The sequence below is a fragment of the Ambystoma mexicanum genome, chromosome 4q (assembly GCF_040938575.1).
Source record: "Ambystoma mexicanum isolate Mex_15411 chromosome 4q, UKY_AmexF1_1, whole genome shotgun sequence".
NCBI classification, from domain to species: Eukaryota; Metazoa; Chordata; class Amphibia; order Caudata; family Ambystomatidae; genus Ambystoma; species Ambystoma mexicanum.
In genome coordinates this window covers 1,242,493,927-1,242,518,911 of record NC_090928.1, presented here as the reverse complement: position 1 = coordinate 1,242,518,911, position 24,985 = coordinate 1,242,493,927, and the positions used below count along the sequence as shown (strand labels likewise).

Here is a 24,985-nt window from a genome sequence, read left to right as displayed (position 1 = left end):
TGCTTGTGGCCGATTTAGATGCTCGTCAACATAATTGTCCGTGAGGATGATTTCAGAGTGTGTACAGCTTCCTTGTTACATGCTGCAATCTCCGTCAGTGATGACATTCCTGCTTTCAGGGACACTACCATTTCAGTTCACACAAGGGTGTCCAATAATAATATGGAATCAGAAATATGAAATTTAGCTCCGTATCCCCACCTGAGAAAGGAGAGGTTACCAGACCAAAGACACAAAGCACAGTCAACTATGCCCACCGCCCGCGCGCCAATGCGCGCAACCAGTGCTTGAAATAGGATTCTGGGAAGAGTGGGCGGAACTTAGTGTTCGAGTCACTAGAATAGGGAAAATAAAGTATTCGAATAAGTAAATATAAGTAAATATTACTTAAATAAGTCCACTATAGATAGTCCACAACTATGTTAATCCTTTTTCCACTCAGTAAAGCAGAAAGTATCCCGTACCGTGATGGCTCCAAAAGCAAGTAGCAGAGAGTTCCCCTTCCAAGCACTTCACCGATGCGCGCAAACCAACTATGAGCAGAAGTAGAAACAACTATGAGCACTGGTCATGTGTTCTACAAAGAGAAACATTTAGCAGCTCCAACCTAAATGAGCACACAGGGGAAACCTTTATACAAGTGGGGGGCATGATCAGGGAAAGGATTTTATCATGGTTTCAAACCTTCTGCTCTCAGAAGCAAAGCCTCTCCATCCAATCATGCATATCAGTTACCACCAATGGGACTGGGATTATGGCCGGTTATTTCCACACGTAAAGGGCTGGCTGGCATCATGATGCACATTCCAGAATTTTTAAAACAAAAAAGGAAGCAGAGCATACAAGCAGTGGTAGGCAGGGTGCGCACATCAGCTTACAAGAAGAGAAAAAAGGAAAAGAAAAAAAAAAACACAAGAACAGCATTTGGCATTCCCAGTCCTCGATCTTGCGAAATACATCCTCGGTCCAAAGACAATGGACAGAACTCAGACAGGCACAACTCCCCAAGGGACCAAGTACACCCACCACCAGAAGCCCAAGAAATCCAAGCTTTAGGAGCTAGAACAGAAAACGCTTCAGAAATTTGAGCTTTCTTCCATTCTTATAGGGGTCTGGGAAATTAAGCTAACTTGACAAAGAGGCACATATTCACCTCACTGATGCGGCCCAACAAGGCTGAAACACGTGTATTGGGTTGCTGTTGGTACTCCTGTTCAGAGAGGAATTGCCATAGCATTTCGGTGCTGGACTGCCCATGTGGGCGGGACAAAGACTGATATTCAAATGGATATTTCCCATCTGTGAAAGGTACAGTGAGCAAAAAGCGTGTGCTGCAAACTCTCATCTGAGAACAGGTTATCATGCCATGTTCTTTCTGGAGAGGACCGCCTGCTACCTTCTTTGAAATAACTTGACAAAATGCCAGGAAAGAATAGCGAATATGGAATTCGCAGCTCAGGTAACAGTTGTGAAAGAAGCGTATTTAATGCAGGAGTGTGAGCCAATGATTAGATAAATTGGTGGTCAATATGATGAAAAGCATGATACGGGTCAACAAAAACATTTTAAAGGCTAATGCCATTCTTTAAAAGTAGATACAATATTAAAAGAAGACAAAAAAAAAATGTAAACTCTTAATTACATGCCAGGTCGTGAAGCAGATGCAGTGAAGTCGCTATTACACTCAAGGTGTTCCCATCACCGCCTTCAAGGGGTTCCTTCTGCTTCCTTTGGTCTGCTCTCTCCCAGCACTCTTCACATCTGCAGCTTGATCAGCTAGAAATGCTCTACTACGTTTTCCTTGCCCGGACCTGGCATATATATATATTTCTTATAGGCATTTTGCTAAAATGGAGCCTACACTTCATGTTTCAGTCTTGATTCTAGTGTTCGTTGGGCTTGCTTTGTACTCTTTGACCTACATTTGAAGACCCAAGCCTGCAGTGCCAAGTCTTGGCCTTTTTATTCTCTGCGAACAAGCTCATCTAACATTGCGATAGGCGATTTCTGTGAGGCCTTGGGCAGACTCCCGTTAATTTCAGCTTTGTTAGGGCCCGGTGGTAGCACTTCAACTGCTGTGTGATACGCTTCCGCGTCCCTGAAAACGAGTAAAGGGGTGCTTTTTCGAAGTGTTAAACACGTGACAATCAAATAGGCCCCTCCTGGATCGTACTACAGAATCAAAAATGTCCCTCGCTCATGGCCCTTACTTTCCCTCAGTATTCAAGTGGGTCTCTCCTGGACCTTTGTTTCCTTTCCCAGACTTCAGATTCTTTTTCTCCTCCCCTCATTAGGGTCCTTGCGAGGAAACCAGTATTGTTTCACCCTCCTGCCACGGGTGTCTGGTCCTTCCCTCCATAACTCAGGGTCACTGTTGGATGGAATCTGGCTTTCCCTACAGGTTGGGGAGTCGTTCAGAAGACGGTCTAGAGAGACTCACCTTCATGGGCCCCCAGGTCTCGACTGCCTATAGCACTCTGGTTCCTAACTGGTTTAGGAATAACCCTATGTCTATCCACATATGACTGGATTGCTGGTCCCCCCTTACAGGCATCTCCCTTTGTTTCAAGGAAGTGGCAAGAGACTGGCCTATTTCGAGAGTCAATAGTCTGGGCGTCTCACCTACGGGGGTGTTTCTCCTCACAATGAGCGTCTCTAGTCTGTATAGTCCCAGACCGGAGGTTTGGCCCCCCCCCCCCCTCCCCCTTCACCGCCGATTGGTTGTTAATGCTAGGTGTTTGGCTTGCAGTTCTGATTGGCCAATTCGTTTATTGGTTTTCGGGGTTTTAGTGTGGACCGGCAAGGCTTTAAAAGTGGTTACAGCGTCAACTTGAAATTCTCAGCATCAGTGAGCAACTCCTGTTTATCCTGCGGCTCCACCACTCCAAGACAATACTCATGTCGAGCGTTTTTCTTCAAGCTCGCGAGGCGACGTTTACACGCTCACAAACTGGTAATATTTCCATATTGATCCATCGTTGCTCACAAACACAGAGAGCTTTTTTGCCCCTTACCCAATGTTCCTCCGGCCTTTGCTTAACTGTATCCCAACAGTACACTATGGTTCTGCAGGCTTGAATTTCACAATGGGATACCTGTTCAGGTAATAGAACGTCTCTGGAAGAACAGCGAGCCAGCAGGATCCACCCTCTATGAACCATACTCTTTAGTGGCCGGTGTTCAGAAGGATTTTCCAAATTAACCGTCAGGGTGGACTTTGAGAGGCCAACCCATTATGGTGAACTGGGAGGTACTTCGGACTCCAGTGTTTCCAGTTAGACAGAGAAATGTACAAATATACCATTGCTTATTAGGTCTTTGAATAAACTATAAACTTATGACAACTCCAGGTAAGTAGTGTTAATAAACTATTACTAAAATACATATATACATTCACTATTTCAGGGTTTCAGAGTAGAACCTCTTGTACTTGTAGCACAGGCAAGGATGCACTTGGAACGGTGATGACTGCAACGAGGTAGGCAAGGAGGGCTTGTCAGTCCAACGGGTGGTCCAGGGACACTTCCAAAGCTCAGCAGGCAAAGATCCTCAAGCAGGGGTCAGAAATGGTTGTTCCCAAACGGTCCAGGGATCAAAGCATTGATGAGGGACTGCTTAAGATCAAGACAGAGGAGCTGGACTTTACTGGAGTTGATACTGGTCAGTTGCAACAGTTGTCCACAGGTCTTCAGTGGGCTACACGCCTTCGTAGGGGTATTGGCTACAACGATGATCTGTCAAATGGCTGTAGGAGTCCTCCTTTTATCCAGGATTTTGAATGGAATTGCCACAAGATCCAACAATGGGAAGGCTCTGCACCATTCAAACTGGCAGTGGCTGTCCAATCTTTGATCGCCACGGACTACACATTCTTTCCAGCAACAGACACGGATGTTGACTAAGACCAGACTGTCCCAGGACGCACATCAAGCCACAAAGAGACAGGCCGCCCCTTTGCCACAGAAAGCAGATGCGTTCCCCGGGAAAGGCTTTCCATTTATGGCAATTACAGAACCAAGGGTGTCCAGTCATTTGGTCGACTGAAAACTGGTCGAATGACATTTGGTCGATGCAATTTGGTCGAAAACCAAATGGTCGATTTTTTTTTTATTTATATATTTATTTTTCGGGTTTTCGTTTTTTAAAAAAAGGGTTTTTTTTTAGAGAAAAAAGGGGGTTGGGGGGGACCCCCCCAAAAAAATAAAAAAAAGGGGTGAAAATAAAAAAAAAAAAAAAATTCGACCATTTGGTTTTCGACCAAATTGGTTCGACCATTTGTCTGGTCGACCAATTTATTTCGACCAAATGTCTGGTAACCGAACCAAGAGGGTGAGAAGAAGACCAAAGGACATAAATGGCCGAAGGACAGGCCAACATCTCGTGGCACAGCCATTTTAGAGTACATAGTACTCTTTATTTATGGGAATATGGGGTAAAATGCAAATGTGCATGAGAAACCTTGGCCACCCTTCAAGGGATGCTATTCCAGCATGCTGCAGATGGGGGATATGGAGTCTAAGGGATCTAATGAACCTGCTCCTGCCAGATCCCACATGAGCAGGACAGGGTAGCCATGAGCAGACAGATCTCAGCATGAATACCAGAAATGAGCAACCACCATCACTTGTCATAGCTTGCACTTCAGGTACACAAATGACAGCACTTCTACAGCAAAATTACTTATGGTAATATATTTGATTGGGTGTTTTTCTTTTGCTTACCAATGGCAACAACAACGAATGCAAAGTCGCCAATGGATTACACACAAAAGCAGCACAGTGATGAAGCCAGAAACACACATTGAGCATATTCCGAGTGCAAGCGGTCATGCACAGGAGAACTGGCAGAGAAGGCAAATTGTCAGTTCAGCACAGGGCAAGAGTCACCCCACAGCCTTCATACAATGGCTTTACATGGCAGTGGTAGTGGTAGTGGTAATAAGACCATTCCTGATCCCAATCTCTTCGCCCCTCCCTATGTAACAGGCACACATCCAGGAGGCTACCTCTGCGAGCAGGATGCGCCTGAAGGCATTGGCAATGGCCGCATCAATCCCCACCATGTCGAACTCCAGGGTGTTGTCCTCCATCTTGATCACATCCACGCGGAAGTTCTGAAAGGTAAAAAGAACATGCGGGGACAGCAGTGAGGTTCTACCCAATCCTGAACAACAGAGATGCTCAATAATTTGATGTTTGCGGAATCAGAAGTGAATGCTTGAATTTTTACATTTATTTGCAAGAGTATGGTGTTTGAATTTAATGTACACAAGACACGCGCTGGGATAGGTTGGTCTTGGCTGGAGGCGATAACATACTGGGCTGTGATCAAATAAGGTGGCATTGACAAAACCCTCCACGTTTTGTTTCTTCGGTCTTGGGTCTGAAGGGGCAGTGGGTGTACAGGATAGTTCAGGTAGTAATTTCTTGTCAAATGTTCTGCTCTACAAAAGACGTTAAATCCCCCACATGCTTTTAAAGCATCAAGCTCTTGTCCAACACTATCCACACGTAGGGCTGTGTTCTTGCTGTGCATGCTTCGACCCAGCTGCAGTTTGCTGGCAGGGCGCAAACCAGTGCTTGTTCCCTGGGTGAGCTACAGAAGCCCAGGTGGCTGTGGGGCAGATGGCGAGACCCTGACCTCATTCTGATCCCATTGAAGGGCTCACCAGCGCTGCGCTACTCAGGGGGAGAGGTGGAGGCCCAGTGGCGTGCATGTGGCTGAAGCGGGATAACCTCTTTTGAACACTGAACAGTTTAGCAGATTCAAGTTACCAAGATTGCCAAAAAGCTGCCACACGGAGCTAGCAAAGTGGGAGCAAAACAAACATGTTGCATTCTGGGACTTGTAGTGTGAAAATGGCGAGATTGAAATTTAATGCAACAGGAAGGTAAAAGAAAGATCCATGCAGTGTGCAGAGGCACGATCAGGGGGAGCAAAACCAGAGGGAAAACTAGATTGAGCGGTCGCGCAGGGAGAAAGAAGGAAAAGCAGCGTTCTAGAAAGTCTGACAAAGCCCAGGTACAGACTGTTTTTGTACATTTGGTGAATACTACCTGGAGAGACAAAGCACAGGGGTGGCCTCCAGTCAGGGGACAGATGCAGGAAGGTCACAGAGACCCCACAGCAAAGTTTAGATAACTTTGTGAACATTGCAAAGACAGGCCTAAAGCTTGGGGAAGGGAACCCCGAGAGGCCCATTACCAGTTTTTGTTACAAGAGAGACCCGGACTTGGGTGAGGGAGTCCAGATTTTTCTTTTGTGAAAGATCTTTATGTTGGAACTTCCTTGCACCTTTTTCAAACTGGGTAAGTGACTTTGCAACCAGGGTGAGGGAAGCCTAAGAACATAGCCTGAACTGATGAATTGGGTCAAGCACGTGAACTGTGTAAACCAGCCATCCAGAAGAACTTTACACGCCGCCCCCGTGCATTGAACTTGGGGGGGGGGGGGAGGGAGTGGTGTGTCACTTGCATTGGCATTCCGACTTTTCTATACACTTTATCCACATCGTTCCTGTAGAGCAAGAGGGCAAATCTAGGTTTATGAGACAGACTTCTCTTTTGGTTTGACTGGCAGGCTTGGACTATTTGGTTCACTTTGACGACAGGGACTGCTCCCATTATAGAGTTAGTGATAGACAGGAAGTCTCCAACCCCAGCTAAGTTTAATAAAAGGTTTACGTCTTGTGTCTGTGTCTTCACTTATGATACCATGCCTTTCTTACAAGTGGAACACTGGTTCAAGACAACAGTGGTCGATCTGCAGGCGTCTCTGGTCGCCTCTTCTTCAGTTACTTTAGTTTCCAGTGGTCAACTTGCCTTTCACCCCAGGAACCTCACCTTTTATTCTGTTTCAGCACACACGCCTCTGCAATCTCTCTCAGCACTTTACAGAAAGGGGCGAGTGGCTGTCCAATAATGGCAGCCTGCCCCTCACCCCACTACCAGTGGGCACTGATTCCATTCAGGCAGATAAAGGGCAGGGGAGTGAAAAACTCCTACCCCACTTCCTGCCTGCACAGACTGGTGGCTAGGCAGGGGCACCCAAGGGTTCCTACCAAAGGCAAATAAAAGGCACAAACAGACACCACCTCTCCCCCCTGCCCCCCGAATTGTAGACAAGCTATCAAAGGACAAACACGCTAGAAATGGCAAATGAAAGAAAGGAGCCATCATTTTAGAACATAGTTATGTTATACCGCTCACCATCACCACCGGAGTGGTCCCCTGGTGCTCTGGCGGATCTGGAAGAGAAAGGGGGGTAGGTTAGGGGTGTGTTAGTGGGACAAAGTTTGGAGAGGAGCAAGGGAGCTGTGATGTACTGTTGGCAGCTTCAGTTCGGTTCACACTGTTCGCTGAGCTTTATGGTGTAGTGGGCGGTCTGAATCCGTTGTGTGCTGTTATGTGAAGGTCTGTGTGGTGTGTTTGTTGTTGCAGTGTGGTGAAGTGTGTGTGGGCTGCTGTGGTTTAAGAGGCGTGGAAGTGTTTAGCTAAGAGTGAGGTGTGTGAGGAGCGAGGAGCGGTGTGGTTATTAGAAGTTTTGTGGTTGTGGTTACCAGCCTTGTAATTTGGAGAGATGCCCACTCCTATTGCGCGTCTGCGATTTAGAGATGGTTGTCTTCCCATCAGTGATTAGGATTCAGCATGATAAATCTGTCTCTCCTCTCTCTGTCATTATGTTAAGTTAGTTAGTCTTAGCATTTCCTGCTTTGTATTTGACCGGCCCCTACATCCCAGTTTGTGGTGGCGTAGTCATTTCGGATCGATCCGCATGTTACCTGCGTCCCTGCCCTACGTCCTGTCTGAGTGGGTGGGTGGGTTGGTGGTTGTGCCTTTGTGTTAAGCACGTCTGCTATTGCTCTGTCGAGATGGGGTTGTTGCTCGTGTTCTATTACGTCTCTTGTTCTTGTAGGAGTTTCCCTTAAATCGGTCCTAGTTGTTGTCTGTGCCATCATATGTTCTGTTAGCCTGTTCTTTGTATTTCCTGTTTGATTGTTTGTTGTTTCTGTCTTATTCCGGTGTTGAAGAGCTAGGTTTTTAATAGTTTTCTACATTTTAGGTGGTCTTTGGCATTTCTTACTCCTTTCGGGAGGTTGTTCCAGGTTTTTCCCGCTAGGTGGGAGAAAGAGGAGCCTCCTAGTTTTTTCTGACGTAAGGTTTTGGTTCCAGGCGGATTTCATTGATTGATCTGAGGAGTCTCGTTGGTTTGTAGATGGTTATTTTCTTTTGTAGGAACTCTGCTCCCTGTCCACTGATTGCCCTGTGTGTTATGCACATTGTTTTGAATACTATACGATGTTTGATTGGAAGCCAGTGTAACATTTTTAGTGTTGAAGTGATGCGAGCTTTTCTTGACAGTTTCAGGAGGACTCTGGCTGCTGCATTTTGGATGCGTTGCAGTTTCTTCAGGAGGTGTTCCGGCATCCCGAGGCCGTTTGCGTAATCTATTCTTGACATGATGAGGGCGACGATTGTCAGTGTTTTGTGGCTGAAGGTGAGGAAATATAGAATTCTTTTTGTTGCGTGAAGGAGGAAAAAACATTTCTTAATTATTGTGTTTACTTGAGGTTCTAAGGTTAGAGCGTTGTCCATTATGACTCCCAGGTTTTTTACTACCTTAGATGGTGTGGGCGCGGTTCCCAATTCAATCAGCCAGGGAACGTAGGTGTTTTTCTCTTGGTTAATTGATATAATCAGGATTTCTGTCTTTGCGGGGTTGATTTTTAGGTTGTTGGCGTTCATCCAGTCAGACTTTATCCATTCTACTAGAGTTGAGTGATCTGTTCGACTGTCTTCAATTTTGTAGATGATTTGAGTGTCTGCATAGTTGTAGCATGTAATGGTGAATTATTTGAAAATCTTGATTAATTTTGTCTGGCCGATGGTGAAGTATAGTGGTGATAGTGAGGATCCTTGCGGTACTCCACAGTAGTTAACTCGTGGAGTAGATTTGAAGGGGCTGATCCATACAGTTTCTGTTCTGTTTGCTAGGAATGATTTGATCCAGAGTAGTGCCATGTCCGTTATACCTATATCTTCTAATCTTGATCAGGGTGTCATGGCTTACTGTCTCGAAAGCAGAGGAGTGGTCTAGCAGAATCAGGGCAGAGGTTGTGTTAAGAGTCTGCGTTTGTTTATATGTCATCCCAGATGGATAGAAGTGTCGATTCTGTTCCTCTTGCGGGTCTGAAGCCAACTTGTGCTTGGTCTAACAGGTGTTTTTCTTCATGTTCTTGGGTTTTGTAAACGTACATTTCTAGGAGTTTTGCCGGGTAGGGGATGTTAGAGATCGGTCTGTATTTGGAGGTCTTCCACGTCGCCACTTGTGTTCTTTAGAAGAGGTTTAATATATGCTTTTGTTTTTAAGTGGTCTGCCAGGTTGTTGCATAGTTTCTGTGAGGATATTGGAGCGTTGTCGCAACCTGGTGGGTTTCTCATCTCGTTTATGATGTTGAACATTTCTTTTTGGGTGTAGGTGGATTTGCTTCCTATACCATGGATTTATCTCTGGAATTGGGTTTTCTTATCTTGGTCATATTCTTTCCTCCATTCTAGTTCCAGCTTCTTGTTCTTTTTCATGTTGTTTAGTAGTGGGATGAACCATTTTGCCATTGCTCTTTTTCTTAAGGGGGTAAATGTTTTTTTTCGGGGAGATGTTTTCAATTGTATCAGCAATCCATTTATCTAGTAGCTCAGTCTTCCCCTCTAGGTCTGCCTTCTCCAGTTCTGCTGTTGAAGGTTTGGTCAGCACCAGTTCTAATAGGTTGCTTGCTTTGACGGTTTTCCAGTTTCTTTTTGTGGTGGTTGTGAGTTTCAGGGGCTGGATGGTAGCTTTTGTTGGTAGCGTGATGACCAATGGAATGATGAGATGGTCGCTCCAAAGTATTTGTATCGGAGGTGATGAGATTTTTCTTGGCGAGGATAGTGTCAAGGTTGTGTCCTGCCGAGTGCGTTGCCCCCTTGACCAGCTGTTGTAGTTTCATGGTCGTTAGTTGTCCGATTAGTGACTTTTGAGAGTTGGTGTGTTTTTCTTCGAACCATATGTTGAAATCCCCCAGGATTATCAGATTCTCATGTTGAATGGCCATGTTGGTGATGGCTTCTATGATTTTGGATTCGTTGTTGGTGTAAGACCATGGTCTTACAATTCACAATGTTTAGCGGTTCGTCTGTTTTTATCTGCAGGTGTTCTTTGAATGCTATTGTGAGGCCTCTTATTTTTTCTGTTTAACTGGAGGCATTTGAAGTTGGTGGGGAGCCAGCTTTGGAGTGTGATTTTGTAATTGTCATCCAGCCAGGTTTCTGTGATGAATAGGGTGTCGATACCGTTGTCGCAGAGAAGGTTGAAGATCTCTGCTGAGTGTTTGGACATGGATCTTGCGTTGATTAAGTTGCAGTGGAGTTTTGTTTTTTTAATGGTATGGTTTGGGCTTTATTGTTGGCGTGTTTTCTGCTTGGTGTTTTGGTTTCAATCCAAGTCGATCTCTACTTGTGGGGTTGGTACAGGTCTGTGTCGTCGTAGAGTAGCCTTTCCAGGTTAAGCCTTGGGTTTTTGTTTTCATCTGGTTCTTCTTCTAAATGTTGAGGCTGTAGAAGGGAGGATCCTCTTGGTGATGTATGGGCTAAGGGCGTCATTCGTGTTCTTGTTACCTCTAGCTTTGTCTGTTGTAATTCTGCGCGGTTGTGTTTGGTTGTCGGTCTTTCTTGATTTATCCATTGGGTCGGTTTGTTCTGGTGAGTGGTTATTTGCGAGATATGGTGTTAGGTACAGGGATTTTTCTCTTTTCACTGCGCTGGTTCGGTTTTCGTTCTTGTCAGTGGGAGTGTGTTCTACAGTTGTGGATCTTTGGTGGTGCTCAGTTGGGTTTGTTCTCTCTGGCCTTGGTCTTTCTTTTGGTGCAAGCCATTTTGGCAGCATTTTTAATTATTTGGCGGTCTGCTGTGGGGTCGTTTCTCGTTTACTTTTTAGTTGTGGGTTGTGGCTATTGTGTTCTTGTATTTCGTTTGGGTTTCCTTCGGGGTCCAGGTTGCGGTTGCCGGGGAGGGTAGCCCTCGTACAGTGCTTTGTTGGCTGGCTCGTTTTTTTGTTACGATTGTATGGTTGCACACGTTTTTTCCGATTGGTCTGCTCAGTTCGTTGTTGTAGAGTCAATCTGAGTGACCCTATTGTGCACAACCGGGACTGTGAATACAGCCTGCGGTAAGAAATAAAAGAATTGTTGGTAGAACACGTCCACTGCCACCAGCCAAAACTAGAAGGTTGTCTATGTGACTAAAAAGTCTCCCATGGCATAACATTTTAGGAGGGATACAAAGTATCCCTCGATCCTTAAGAAATGTAATTACTCAAGGATAAAGAAATAATCCCAAAGTAGAGCCCAAAGGGTTTCCAGCAACACTACACTTAATGAGCTCTGTGCTGCAAATGTTGAACACAGATGCCTTAAAAGAGATCTGGAGGAAAGTAGACTCCATATTAAAAGTAAAACAGAGAACAGAATCCCAAAAGTCTGAGCAAATAAGAATCAATGAGTGGAAAAAGGCTCCACTCATACGGGATAGAAAGAAAAAGGTCCAGGAGGTTCAGCAAAAAGTGATGGGGGTCTCACTAGGAGAGGGGAGGAAGCATAACAATGATAAATCTCCCTAACACCCCCAATTTGTTTAATACGCTCATGCCATCATTGGTTTCATATGCTTGGTCCTTCGATTATCCACGCATTCCTAACAAAATACCAATCTGAGCGCTGCCATAAACCGGAGGTCGTTCTCACATCTATTCCCCTTGGATCCTCTGAACTGGTTGTCAGGGAAAGGCCACTGCTTTTGGGTCCCGAATCGGGGGTGGGGGGGGAGAAGCGCGGGAGGATCCCCTGTGTGGAGGGTTCTTGGGGAAGTAAGGATCCTCAGGTGAGATGCAGTATTTCCCCCTTTCCATATTGTGATGAAGCCTTCATCCCTGAAACCTTTGTGAGATATTGTATTCCCTTTGGTCAGAATAACATTAGACGAGACAAGCCTCCAAGACCCAGAAGGAGGATGAAAAAGAATAAGCTGCCCTTGGGCGAGACATGGTATCCCCCTTTCCCTATTGACAACCAACCCAAACTTCATAGGCGGTTAGTGACTGTTAGGCAGAATCCAGTGCAGTGCCCTTAGGGAGCACTACACACAATTAAGACCACAGGTGGCAATACAAGTTTTACCTTTGGTACAAGCCTGTACTACTAAGTTATAGTGGTAGCAGTAGCAGAGCAGCCAGGCTTATTTCAAGAGTACATGAGCAGTAGCAGAGATTACACAAAGGGACCACAATTACTGTGGCTCAAGCAAACACTGACTCAAGATTTCAGGTAAAAAATATAAGTGAATTTATTTTTAAACCATTAGTTAGAAAGACAACACTTCTATTAAACTTTAAACAAAAACACATGTTAAATATACTACAGCTAACCAATTCACTTTGTACAGTATGTCTCAAGATAAGTACCCTGTGTTTGAATGAACCGGTGTTATGAGCAAAACACGATACCGCGGATATGGTTACGTTCGGTCTACTCAATAAACGCGTATCTGTGACATGAAATGCTACTGGGGCAAAAACACACTTAGCACCTGAGATACCCAGGGGGGTTTTGGAGGCAAAAAAAAAAAAAAAATCACAGGCAATTTTTAGGTTAGGCAGAAAGCATCGAGAAACACTCAGAAACAGGAGTTCAAAAGTCAAAGGGTCGGAGCCAGGGTTAAGTGACACCGGAGACCTGTTGCCGAAGATCACACCGTTAGACAGTTCACGATTCAACGTAGCCCAAAAGTACTTTGATATTGTCAATGTTCGGAAGCAAAAGTTATAAGGAGGGGGGAAGACAAGGGCGAGCCTTGAGGATGAAGAAAAGGGATTCACCCAATTTCCTCGAGTAGAGCACAGTACCTTATTCCAATGATGCAGCTTGTGCCCTGGCAGTTGTTCCTGTTGGTTTTCCGCAGACCCACGATTCCTGGAGCTTCGTTGTGAAGGAGGACTTTTGAAGGGGGTCTGCACCATACAGGGATGAAGCCGGCAGCAGCGATAACAAATAAAAGGTGCGCTCCTTAAAAAAACAGGAGAGGCTCGGCAGGTGGCTATCTGGACCACTACAGCAGTGTGCAGCGATTTCGACCACAGCGGAGCTCTCTGGCTGAATAAGATGAGCTGGTTATCCCCACCAGGTTCAAGGGAAGAAGACTCCAGACTGGATCTCCTCTTAGTCATTGAAGGGTAGATCACTCAGGACTGCAGCAAGGCTTCACTGGGACGGAGTAGTTGCAGCAGCTGTCGTCGTTCTCTCCACTTCTCTTCGGTTTCTTGTAGTTCCAGAGGCGACTCTGACTTCTAGCCCAAGTGACCTGCCTTTTATGCGCAAACCCCCCATTCACACAGCCTGGCTGTCAATCTCGCAGCAGGGGGGGGGGGTTGTCCTGCCGTGACAACCACCTCAGCCAATCATGGAAAAGTGCGACTTGGGTTTCCTAGGATACCCTGTGCAGGGGGTGACTACACCCCTTCCCCACATTCAGTCTACCTAGACACCCAGGCGCCAAGAGGAGGGCTTCTCTGCCAAAAGACGGTGAACAAAGAAGGCGAACGTAGTTTGCCGCGCAAAGTAAAACACAAGAAGGACTTTAACAAAAAGAAATGGCGAATAAACCCAACTGGAGCCAAAAGAAAGACGATTTGGTCAAGCGGGTTTATGCTTAAGGCTGCAAAAATAGCCAAAAGTATTACCACGTTTGTCTAGTATATCCGCGGTAGAAAAGTTAGGGTAGATACCACTGCCACCAGCCAAGTCTAAATGTTAAAAGAGCGAAACAATGCTCAGGGAGGTACAGACAGCAAAGGGGTACAGATTAGCCCTTTCCAGGACTCCATGTAAAATGGGGTGTACTGGGTCTGTGGTAAAAATGACTAGGTAAAGTAAATGGCAACTTTACCTTTCTCTGGGGGACAGTAGTCAGCCCCAGCGAAATGGAGTCAGAGGGAAGTCTTAAAGACAACCCTGGGTTACTGCACTAAAGGTGCTGTGCAACCCATACAAGAACAGGGGCCCCTGGAGTGGTGTGCTCCAGTGCCCAAGATCACAGAATGAGTAAAAACACATAGGCCAAAACACATTTAAGAGTGGAAAAAGGATGTACACCATTACCAGGTGGAAAAATAAACTCCAGAAATCCAGCAAAGCTGCTGGGGGACTCACTAGGTGACGGAAATTAGCCCTACAAGGAGAATTCTCCCTAACAGCGACAAATAGGGCGCAGGATGTTTTCGGCGTAGACATTTGTCCGCAGGTCCAGTTTCCCGCGGGAGGTTTCGGCACTGAATAGCGCATTGCGATGGGTTGGTGTACGTTCTCTGGAGGGGGCCTAGAATGAAGCATGCAACGACTGGAAAAAAGCATTATAGGCGCATCGGGCAGAGCTGCAACATATTGCTCCGATGGAGCTAAAGCATTGCCACGCAGCAGCAACAGCATGTCTACCGGTGGCTACAAAACAAATGTCTCGCCGATAAGCATTTATCTTGAAGACCTTCAGTTCAACAAACAAAGAATACTCTGCAATGTATGCGGCGCCAACTATCCAATCAGTGAGCCAAAGTGAAGAACTGGGAACCATGGGCAAGAGTGGATGACCCGGAGGAAATCCGTTTGAAGATCGCGAGCTTAAAAAATTCCCGAGCCCCAAGACCCGATGGGATAACGAACTTGGATTTAAAAACAAACGGAAAGGAGTGGGCTAGCCTGTTGAGCAAAATCTTTGACAGATGTACCAACTTGAAAACGATACCACCTTCATGGAAAACAGCAACGATGGTACCCATATTCAAAAAAGGAGACAAAAGGGATCCTGCGAATTATAGACCAATTGCCCTTCTTGATGTAATAGGCAAAGTATTCGGCTCAATGCTTCTCGACCGTTTTAAGATCTGGGCGGCGGACTCACCTGGCAGTGACCCCTTCCAAACAGGATTTTAAAAAAAACTTGGGCACGACAGCAAATATTTTGATGCTAAACGTCTTAAAAAATAGAGTAATGGAAGGGGGAACAAGAATCTTTGTAGCCTTTATCGATCTGACCCAGGCGTTTGATAGGATAGATAGGGCTACTCTATGGTCTAAACTTGAAGCTTGGGATTGTCCACAACCCATACTAAACCCGATAAAGGCCTTGTATACTGACACCTCCATGCGTATTCGACTAGACCAAAGCAGCCTTCTATCATCACCAATTCCCACAGCAAGAGGGGTGAAGCGGTGCTGCCCATTGGCCCCGGCTTTATTCCTGGCTTTCATCGGTGATATACAAGACGAGGACACTGAAATACGTGCATTCCCTTATAAAATATGTAAAACCTCGATAACAAGACTTCTTTACGCAGATGACCTGGTCCTATTGGACCACACACCAATAGGTCTTCAACATCAATTGACAAACCTCCAGAAATATATGCAAAAAAAACGAACTGGAAATAAATGTAAAGCAAACAAAATTCCTGGTATTAGAAAAATCGACCAGGAAAAAGGAAAAATTGAGACTAAAGCTGGAAGGTTCCCTGATCGAAAGAGTGTTTGATTTTAAATATTTAGGAGTAACTCTAGACTCCTCTTCCCAAGACAAAGCAATGCAAATAGCATTGATGACTAAAGTCAACAAACTGGCAGCTCAAGCCAGAGCTATAGACAAAAAGTTTGGTAGATTCTCACTGATCCCAGTATTGGAAGCCTGTGACTGGCTAAATACATCTACAATAGGATCAGCTCCACTTCTGCCCAGCTGCCACCTCATCCACTGCTTCCATGACAAGCCAGGAGGCTTGTGGCAGCTTGCAATCCCTGTCTTGGAAGGTAAGCCTCGCTGATAGCTCCCACTACCTGCATCGGCCAATAGTTACTCGTATTCCTGCACTCTTATCAAGATAGCTCAGCTTCCGTTCTCTCCCAGCCTGATCTGCACTAAGCCAATAACTCAGCACCGTAATCTGCCACCTACTTACCTACCGTATTGACCCTGGCATAGATGTTGTAGCCCCCCGCACCATGAGGAGTGGCTTGCCAGACTATGTAATCACCGGATTGACCCTTGCCTATGTGATGTAGCCCCCTACGCCATGAGGAGTGGCTCGCCGGACTATGCAACTACCTGAATGACCTACTGCACTGAGGAAGATGAGGAACAAGGTCAGAAAGATTACCTTCCCTGACTTGAATTGGCCCTGTCCCTGTAATGAGGCCAGGAAGAGTCAGGCACGTAGCTCTAACAATGTAAACCCGACACTCCCTGTGAAGATAAAATGTGGCACACACAAGCATACTTTCAGCTAGGGTGGCTACAAGAAGGAACAGCTCCTGGGCCAGGCCTGCACATCATTGGATCTACAATAGCCGAATGTTGAAAGAACCGCCCCAACCCTCCCCCCCCAATTTTCATCAAAAAGGGAGGACTCCTGTACTGAGCCAGCGTGGACCCATACGGTGATGGTGGCAGCCATCATCGACTGCTAGTCCCAAAACCGTCCAAGACGGTTGTAATGGAACTAGTCCACTCCAATCTGACAGCTGAGTTTCGGGGGCTAGAGAAGACTTGGAAAACACTACTCAGTCACATCCAGACCACCTCTGCAGCCATTACCCATCATAGAGGTGCTGTTCCAGCGCAACACACTGTGGAACCACCCATATCTGGAAACAAAAACATCCTTGCGATCATAGACTATGTGACACGCTATCCAGATGCCTTCCCAATGAGAAGCATCAATACAAAGGCCATACTTAAGGCGATTGTTCCATTCGTCACCTAGGATGGCTTTCCTGCAGAGATTTTAACAGAACCAGGCAAGCAGTTTTATGTCCAGCTTAATGAAATAAATGAAGGTTAATGAATATTTGGACCCTATGGACGTCGCTATATCACCCCAAGACAGAGGGCATGGTGGAAAAAGTTCCAGACGTTAAAGCAGGTTCTCCCTCTCTGAAGATGGAAGGAACTGGGACGACCTCAAACCTTAGGCCTTGTTTGCAGTGAGGAAGACTACCCTTATCCCCCCCGACTTTCTGGATTCTGAATTTCAGTTGGTGTACCACTGGAACCCACAGGACGTGCTTGACATTATGGAGGGAAGAATGGGAAGGACCAAAAGACATGTGATCACCCCATGATCCGGTATACCAAAGAAGACATGGAAAAGGTCCACCAAATCATGAAGACATGCATGCAGAAGGGCCATGCCCGACAAGAGAAAGCATACAAAAAGCTAACAGCAAAATGCAAACCCGGTCAACTTGATTGCGTCTTTTGAACACGGTCACGGAAGAAATACGCGTGGCTCCTCATTGGCTTTTGCTGTTGCCTAGGGTACTTGATCACAATAGCTACCACTCAGGGCCCCAGCTCCACTAGAATGGGAGGGGCAAATTACTACTTGCTATAACCAGCAGGACGTTAACTCAGGCACATTCACCTTTCTATTCCAAGTACAACAAATGGGAATATTGAACTCGCTACTTTTTGGAGTTGGGAGTAAAATTCTTTTTTTAGTGAGTAAATAATAATTCCCCTTTTCCAATTAGGTTTTTTTTAAGTGAGTAAAATTCTAAAACATCTTTTTGTAATCCGTACCTTTTTGCACTTAGTTATTCAGTCAAATTAAAAGCTGCATCGTTACCTTAATGCTCCTCTTCAGATCAGGCAGTAATAATAGCAGAGCTCCTTCCTTTGGTTCTTCTTGGCTGGTACGACTGACCCCAAACTGGTCTGTGAATATGTGTGGGTGGAGGAAGCAGAGGGGTAGGCTCACATGTGTCCCTTGTTTGCAAATTGTCTTTTTACTCCCTGTTTTTGCAAGTACCATCGGACAGAATGTGTGGTGTGTGGATTATCAATTGGAATGGACAGCAGTATAAGAAACAGTATCCCAACCTTAGCATCTCTGAAGAACAAAAGCATGTAGTAAGGTTGCCTTGTGTTACTGGAATTGCTGGATAGTGCTGTGGCCTCAGTGGAACGCAGGCTTCCATTCGGCTTTAGTCTTTCATGCAGAGTACAGACTGGGATGCAGAGGGTTTCACTGGTATCTGCAGGTGCATGCTGGGGATGGTAGCCCAGGAGTAGTCCATAGTGCCGTGCTCCATCAGGTAGAGCTCTGCATATAGGTGTACATTAGTAGTCCACTTTGCGCGTCAGCTGCCCAAGCGGCTCTCGTCGCCCTGATGTGTGATGGAGAGGTATACAGAACAGCCACATTTCTACAGAAGGCCAGGCTCAGAAGAAAGCTGTACCCTGCCCAAAAGGAGGCATGGAACAGAAGAACCCAACAGCCAGATGAGAAACACCTGCTAAAATATACAGGAGCAATCTCGAGTAAAGGAAAATGGGACCAGAAGTGCAGGAAGCCATTCCATATTGTGTACAAACGGAACTCCACCAAGCATTAGTGGTCCTATAAACCACACAAATATTGCATGTCTGCAGATTAGAAGTACTCAACTGTGGCATTAAGTAGTGGAGAAATATTAGATGAAACATGGGGAACAAGTCAGCACCACTTGTTTCAATGGCTGAGGTGTACAAAATGGAGGGAACACATTGCTTGGAAGCAGGCAGCTGAAGGCACTATACAAAGACATGCTAAAGCACATTACCTTTTCAAACTTCATCTGGTCCCAAGTGTCATCGTATCCATGGTAATTCCCAGGGAAATCAGTTGTGTGGACCTGGAGAATATAAAGAGATGGATGGAATAAATGAGGCCTGAAGACATAGGGAGAAGTAGAATGATTAGGTCCTGGCACATGGGGGTGGGGGGTACACAGAGCAGGTTAACAAGCATTGGACAAACTATAGTATTGAAAAGTGGTCTCTGCTGCAGGACTGTACAATCCACATGCCTGGATGATAGACCAGTGGCAGAGTGTCAGCTGGAGATCAGCATGCAACTGGAGCGCTGCTGTGCCAGGACACTGCAAGAGTCAACCGGTCTGTAGAATGGTCTAAAAAATAAATGGTTATTTTCTACAAACACTAAAATCTGTAACACAAGAGCTAGAAGGGAAGCGATGGTGGTGGCTAGATTCTGGAATTGGTCTTTGAGACCTCTCTGGTTAATGTGTAAGTGTTCATTCGATTTGTTCCTTGGATGCATGTGCCCACACTATAACTATATAACCTATCCAGATCCTCACCCACTTCTATGTTCTGAAAACATGTGTGGTTGGCTCCCCAAGCGCACAACCATTCTCTTTTCAAGTTCCTAGTCTACAAAGCTATCCATGGCCTTGCTCCTCATAACCTGCCTGATTGTACCTCATTCTACTCACCATCTCGTTCCCTCCGATCTGCCTTTGCACTCAACCCCACCATCCAACACCCTCCCTGCATGTCTACTCGCTTCCGCTCCTTCTTCCTACTCGCCCCACTCAACTGGAAACCTCTGCGCATAACAATCAGACCCAGCCACAACTGTGGCTATCTTCAAAGTTTAGTTTACACGTCACTTACTTGCTAAAGGAGGGAGCTCCACCTGCCCTCTCCTCCATCCTGTAGGTTGAAGCACTTGCCCCCTATGGTTAACGTTACCAGTTCTTATATATATTTTTTCTGTTTGTTTTGTCCTTGGTATATGTCCCCCTTTTACACTCTCAAACTGGGTCACCACTTGTTCTCATCTTTGTGCTATTGTTCAGGCATCCGTCATGGGAATGACACCACCATCTGCAAAGGTGTTACTGCAGGTTTGACATCTGCGTTCTTCAAACAAATACAATATACTTACGGCTCCCCAGGCCAACTGATTTCATAGGAACATGCCCATGTGACATTCATTATGGGTGAACGAAAATGTGATAAAGAAAATACTGGTAAAGAAGAACTTTAAACCTCAACGGGTCATATATGATGAGCACAAGGTTACAGCTAGCCTCCTGTGGAAGTAAGATTTGTAACTCCATGCACTAGCTTGAATCCTTATTTCGATCCCGGTACAATGACGACAGATCGCTCTGAACGTCAATATTAATACATGGTTGGGATAGATACCTGCTTGACCGGCCAGAAACGGGAGTTGTGGTTAAAAGGTAGCATTTCTGAAAGATCTTGGGCCTCATTATAACCTTCGCGGAACGGGTTAACGGGCTGCGCTAATGGAGGCGGACCCATTAAACACGTTCTGCGAAATTACGAGGTCCCCTCGCGGGACCCGGTAAGGACACCCGGTAAGGACACCTGGTAAAACCAGGCATCGTTACTGGGTCCCGCAGGGGGACAAGGATCCAACAACGGGCCGGTCGTAATCGGCCCGTTGTTAGCTTCCTCTCCCATTCCCATTGAGCCCTATGTGGGCTCAGATGGGAATGGGGAAGGTCCGGGCTCGGGTTCCCAGAGGGAGGAATTACTGGGCCCTCCGTACTCGGAATGGCCCAGTAATTCCCCATTCTGGGAACCCGGTAAAGGAGCCGGGTTTGGCAGCAGGCTACCGCCAAACTCGTAATGAGGCCCCTTGTGTTGCTTTTAATTTATTTATTGTAATGTGATACAGTTTTAAAGAAATTAACACATTTAACACAAATTTCCAGGAAGACACAAGAAATTAGAATACTTACTTAATAATTAATACATCAGTACATCAAATGTCAATCAATTCATTGGACTTTCTCGTATAAATACATATACTTAATATGTATATTGACAGAAGAAAACCTTAGTAACACACTTAATAAGCAAATTTCCCAGAAGGGGGTGTTCAAATTAATCAGATCTTAGGTCTGATCATTAAGATCAGAGCAAAGAATGATACCTCTTACTGATCACACCTACTAATTTGTTTTTCGGCAATTAACCAGATGTTAAATAGTGCGATATGGAGCCTAGAGTTTAGAGTGTTAATACAATAATTCCAGAACTCATGAGGTCCCAGATGATCCATTTTGTGTACATAAATTCTGAAATACTTGGAATAATGGTGACTCATCGATGGGCACTGTGTTAACACATGCCTTGCTGTTTCAGAGTTGGATGAAATACCACAAACTCTGCAATTTTTTATAGATTGTCGAGACACATGAACCCAAGGTCTATTTACTAATGTGGGTAGATAATTGATGCGCAGGAGCAAGATGAAACGTCTCAACGCCGGGGAAGGGCAGAGATTGAGATCTTCTTGAAAGTATAGAGGACATAAGTCACAAAACTTTATCTTTTCAAGGTAGCCAAACACACATAATTCTCCTGCCAGCCCCAAAGTGCGATGGACTTCTGCAGACAGTAAAACATCTTTTGGTTATCTTGTCCCCAACACGGGGACCAGCCGCTTGCCTCACTCAGAGCCAACATATCTTGCTCCAATTTAGACTGTTTACAGCCTCCCAAAAGATCTTTTACACATTTCAATAAGGGGTTAAGTTGGATTGTTCTTAATCTTAATGTAAAGCTCAGCTCTCTTACGCAACACAACAGATTTAAGGGAAAGAAGCCCTAGTTCTAAACGTAATATTGCCACCGGGATGCATTGGGGGAGACCAAGTATACGTCTCCAGAATTTCCCCTCCAAGAGCTGAAGCGAGTCTAGATTCATGTTAGTCAATGATTCTAGCCCATAGGTGACCATAGGTATGAAACACTGCACATAAAGCGGTCTTGCACCCCAGACTGAATAGCCACTCTGATCCTGGGTAAACCTACATATTAAAGCTGTAAGTTGAGCTGCTTTTATCTTTCTTGCCTGGATACAGAGTGTATAGTTACCTCGATTATCAAACTCCACTCCTAGATATTTATAGGAGTTTGTGTAATTAATTTCAAGACTGCCAACATACATAGTGGGTGTCATGATGCCTACCTCCAAGGAGCCAGGCCGGGCCCAGCAACCCCAGAGGCAGACATCATTTTCCCCAGGGAAGTCTCAGCGGGCCCAAGTCGGGGCACTTTGGACTCAGTCCTGGCGCCTTAGGCGCCAGGCTCATAGCGGACCCCCAGTCCTGGCGCCCTAGGCGCCAGGCTCATAGAAGAGGATATGTGTTTAAGTGCTTGGGTGCACACTTACCTGATGCAGACCTTGCTGCTTCATCCAGGCCCTCTTGAGGCCTGAATGGGACTACTTTACCTGTAGGACTACTTCACCACCCGGGTGTGGTCGGGGAAGGATACATACCTGATTGGTGGAAGGATAATTACCAGGAACTTCTTCCAAGGCTATTTAAACCCCACCCGAACAGCCACACGTGCTTCGCGTTGTTCTGCACCTAGCAGCAGGACGCTCACCGTGTCAGCTCCTGCATCCTGACTTCAGCCACGCCTGCCAGCACCCTGGAACACCTGCAAGGGGAGAAAGGAAGAGAATAGGAGAAGAAAAGCCCTTACCTGCTAAATCTGCATCCCAGAGTCATTTCTCCAAAGGCCCTGAAAAGGAAGACATCATTTTAAAGGCATTTTGTTTCGATCGCTGCAGCGCTGCATTTTACTCACCTTTGCAAGGCGCTTCCATCTTCAGCAGCGATCTTCCGGATTCAGCTACGCCCCGGCGCCTAGAGGAAAAAAGACAAGAACAAAGGTGAGAGGGAGAAAAGGAATAAGGAAAGCCCAGTTTCCTTTTAAGTCTTACCTGTTGGATTATTCCCACTGCATTTCGGGTCCTGCCGCTTCCTGGCATCTCCGGACCCCGGCCCCTATGTGGAAAAAAGACAAAGACATTGAATGAGCGAATGCAAAGACATTACCTGAGCGCTCATCCAGAACTGTTTCACTTCGGGTCGGCGCCATATCTCCGGCACTCCGAACCCCGGCCCCCAAGGGGAAAAAGACATAAGCATTAGCGCTTGCTGCAATTAGACAACGAACATTATTATTAAGCTTGAACTTTTGAACAGAACTTTTACAGCGCCTTACCTGAACAGTCAAGCTTACCTGAACTCCCATCAATCCTCAATCCAGTGAAGTAACTGGGTTTCAACGCGCCCCTGCATCAGAAGCAGGATGGAGAGCTCATCCTTCCAAACCCTAAGGTGAGGCTTCACGGGGAATCGTGGAGGAGGTATCGTGGAGGGTTGGAAGGGAGTGGGAGGCTTGAGCATTGTTCCACAGTTGGTAATACTCCCTTTTCACGCACAGGAGGGTATCCAACGAGCCAGGGAAGCCAGAATAGAGGGGCCCTTCCTGTCCATCTTCAGAGTTCTGCGCCTTCGACGCAGCGCCTCCGTGGGAACCAGGTGAGCGTTACAGTGGGGTGTGCAACTTTACCTGCAGTGTATAGAAGTACTTCGGTTTTATTCTGATTGATGGTCAATTCATTCGCCTCTGCGTATTGCCACAGCCTAACCGCTGATCTCTGAAGTCCACTGAATGTGTGATCAAAAATCACAACATCGTCGGCGTAGGCCAAGATAGTACACTGGGTCTTACCCACTTTTGGGGGACAATTCTGTGTGCCCCGAAGGTATTCAGGTATGTCTGAGACAAAGAGGTTGTAAAGCAGGGGAGCAGTAACGCAGCCCTGCTTAACACCCCTTAACTGTGTAACTGGCCATGTTAAATTACCTGTATTATCTAAGCGTAGCTGTACCAAGGTGTTTGTGTGAAGTAACTCTAAATAGTAAATGAGAGCTGGAGGACAAGACCAACTTTTAAGTTTGTGCCAGAGAAGAGCTCTATTGACTGTGTCGAAAGCTGCCCTAAAGTCGACATAAAGAGCATATAAAGGTGGACTATTGGGCTGTAATGCCTTGTTCCTAAATGAATCCATGACTAACAAATTGTGTGACGTTGAGTAACCAGGTCTAAAGCCGCTCTGAAAATGGTCTAAGATCCCCGTTTTTTCCACCCATGCTTGTAGCTTTTCTAGTAGGAACGAAGCAAATAATTTTCCAGTGCTATCTAGCATTGAGAGGAGTCGATAATTAGAAGGGTCCGGTCTGTTACCCTTTTTAAAAACTGGTATCAGAATGGCCCTTTGCCATGTGGTCGGCACTCTACCGTCAGCTATTACTTTCTCGAACAGTAACTTCATTAAGCGTGCCCAAAATAGGGGATTACTCTTTAAGACTGCGTTGGAAAGTCCATTGGGTCCCGGGGCACGAGAAGCTTTTAAGTTCTTGATGTTACTTAGTAGATCATTAATAGTGACTGTAAAGGGGGAAGGTATTAGGGAGATCTAACCAGATGACTCTTCGAACCCAGCGCCACTTCCATTACGCATTTCAAGAAAGGAAACCCATTCCTGGGCACCTATTGGGTTCAGCATTGGGATTCTCCCTTTACTCTTTGCTCCCCCTAGGATTGCCCAAATATTACAGGAATTTCTGTACCAAAGCACACTTACTCTTTTACACCAGTTGCCAATAGTGTTTTAACCACGTATGTATTTATTTTTTAATTTTCGAGTATTGAGGGCAATTAGATTTAAAGAATGGTTAGTGGTTCTGAGTTTCCTTATATCTCCCCTAAGTTTACGTTTTGCATTACGAATTATCTTATCAAATGGGGGATTCGAGGACATTTCATTCAGTGCCAATGGGCGTCTGCATATCGCATGTTCCCCCGAGAAACTGGTTATCCAGTTTTCAATTTCATCGGGCGACATGGCACCTAGTTTTGTTGCATAGTCTAAGTTCCACTAGTCAGTAACCCTAGAGGCCTTAATAATATTATTGTCAGACCAGGTAATTCGGTTTGCTGGATAGTGTACAATTAATTCACCGCTATGAATATTCTGAGGAATGGAAAGAATAGTATCTATGGTCAAAATAAGCGGATTATGATCACTCCAAGGGCTCTGGGTTACTGACATATCGAGGACCTTAGTTGCCACTTCGGTACTGGTGTAAATATAGTCTATTGTACTCTGGTACAATCCCTGATGCCAGGTACTCTTTCCTGGTCTATCAGTCTGGGTTCGACCATTCATTATCTCCAAGTCCCAACATTTGAAGAATAGACGCCAGCATTCACCCTCAGTATCCTCT

The 24,985-nt window shown here is 45.7% G+C and overlaps 1 protein-coding gene across 4 annotated transcripts in view; it reads right to left on the bottom strand.

The window, feature by feature from the left end:
- Positions 1-24,985, bottom strand: part of POLR1C (RNA polymerase I and III subunit C) — a 128,881-nt gene that overhangs the window by 71,275 nt on the left and 32,621 nt on the right. For 3 of the 4 annotated variants that reach the window (XR_011268241.1, XM_069608817.1, XM_069608820.1), the window contains exons 2-3: positions 18,677-18,748; positions 5,006-5,113 (exon numbers count right to left, since the gene is read on the bottom strand). Coding sequence is in view for 3 of the 4 variants with exons in the window: in XM_069608817.1 (XP_069464918.1) it covers positions 5,006-5,113; positions 18,677-18,748 (180 nt within the window). In the remaining variant the exon portion in view is untranslated. The remainder of the gene's footprint in view (positions 1-5,005; positions 5,114-18,676; positions 18,749-24,985) is intronic. The other variant, XM_069608818.1, reaches the window with a different exon arrangement.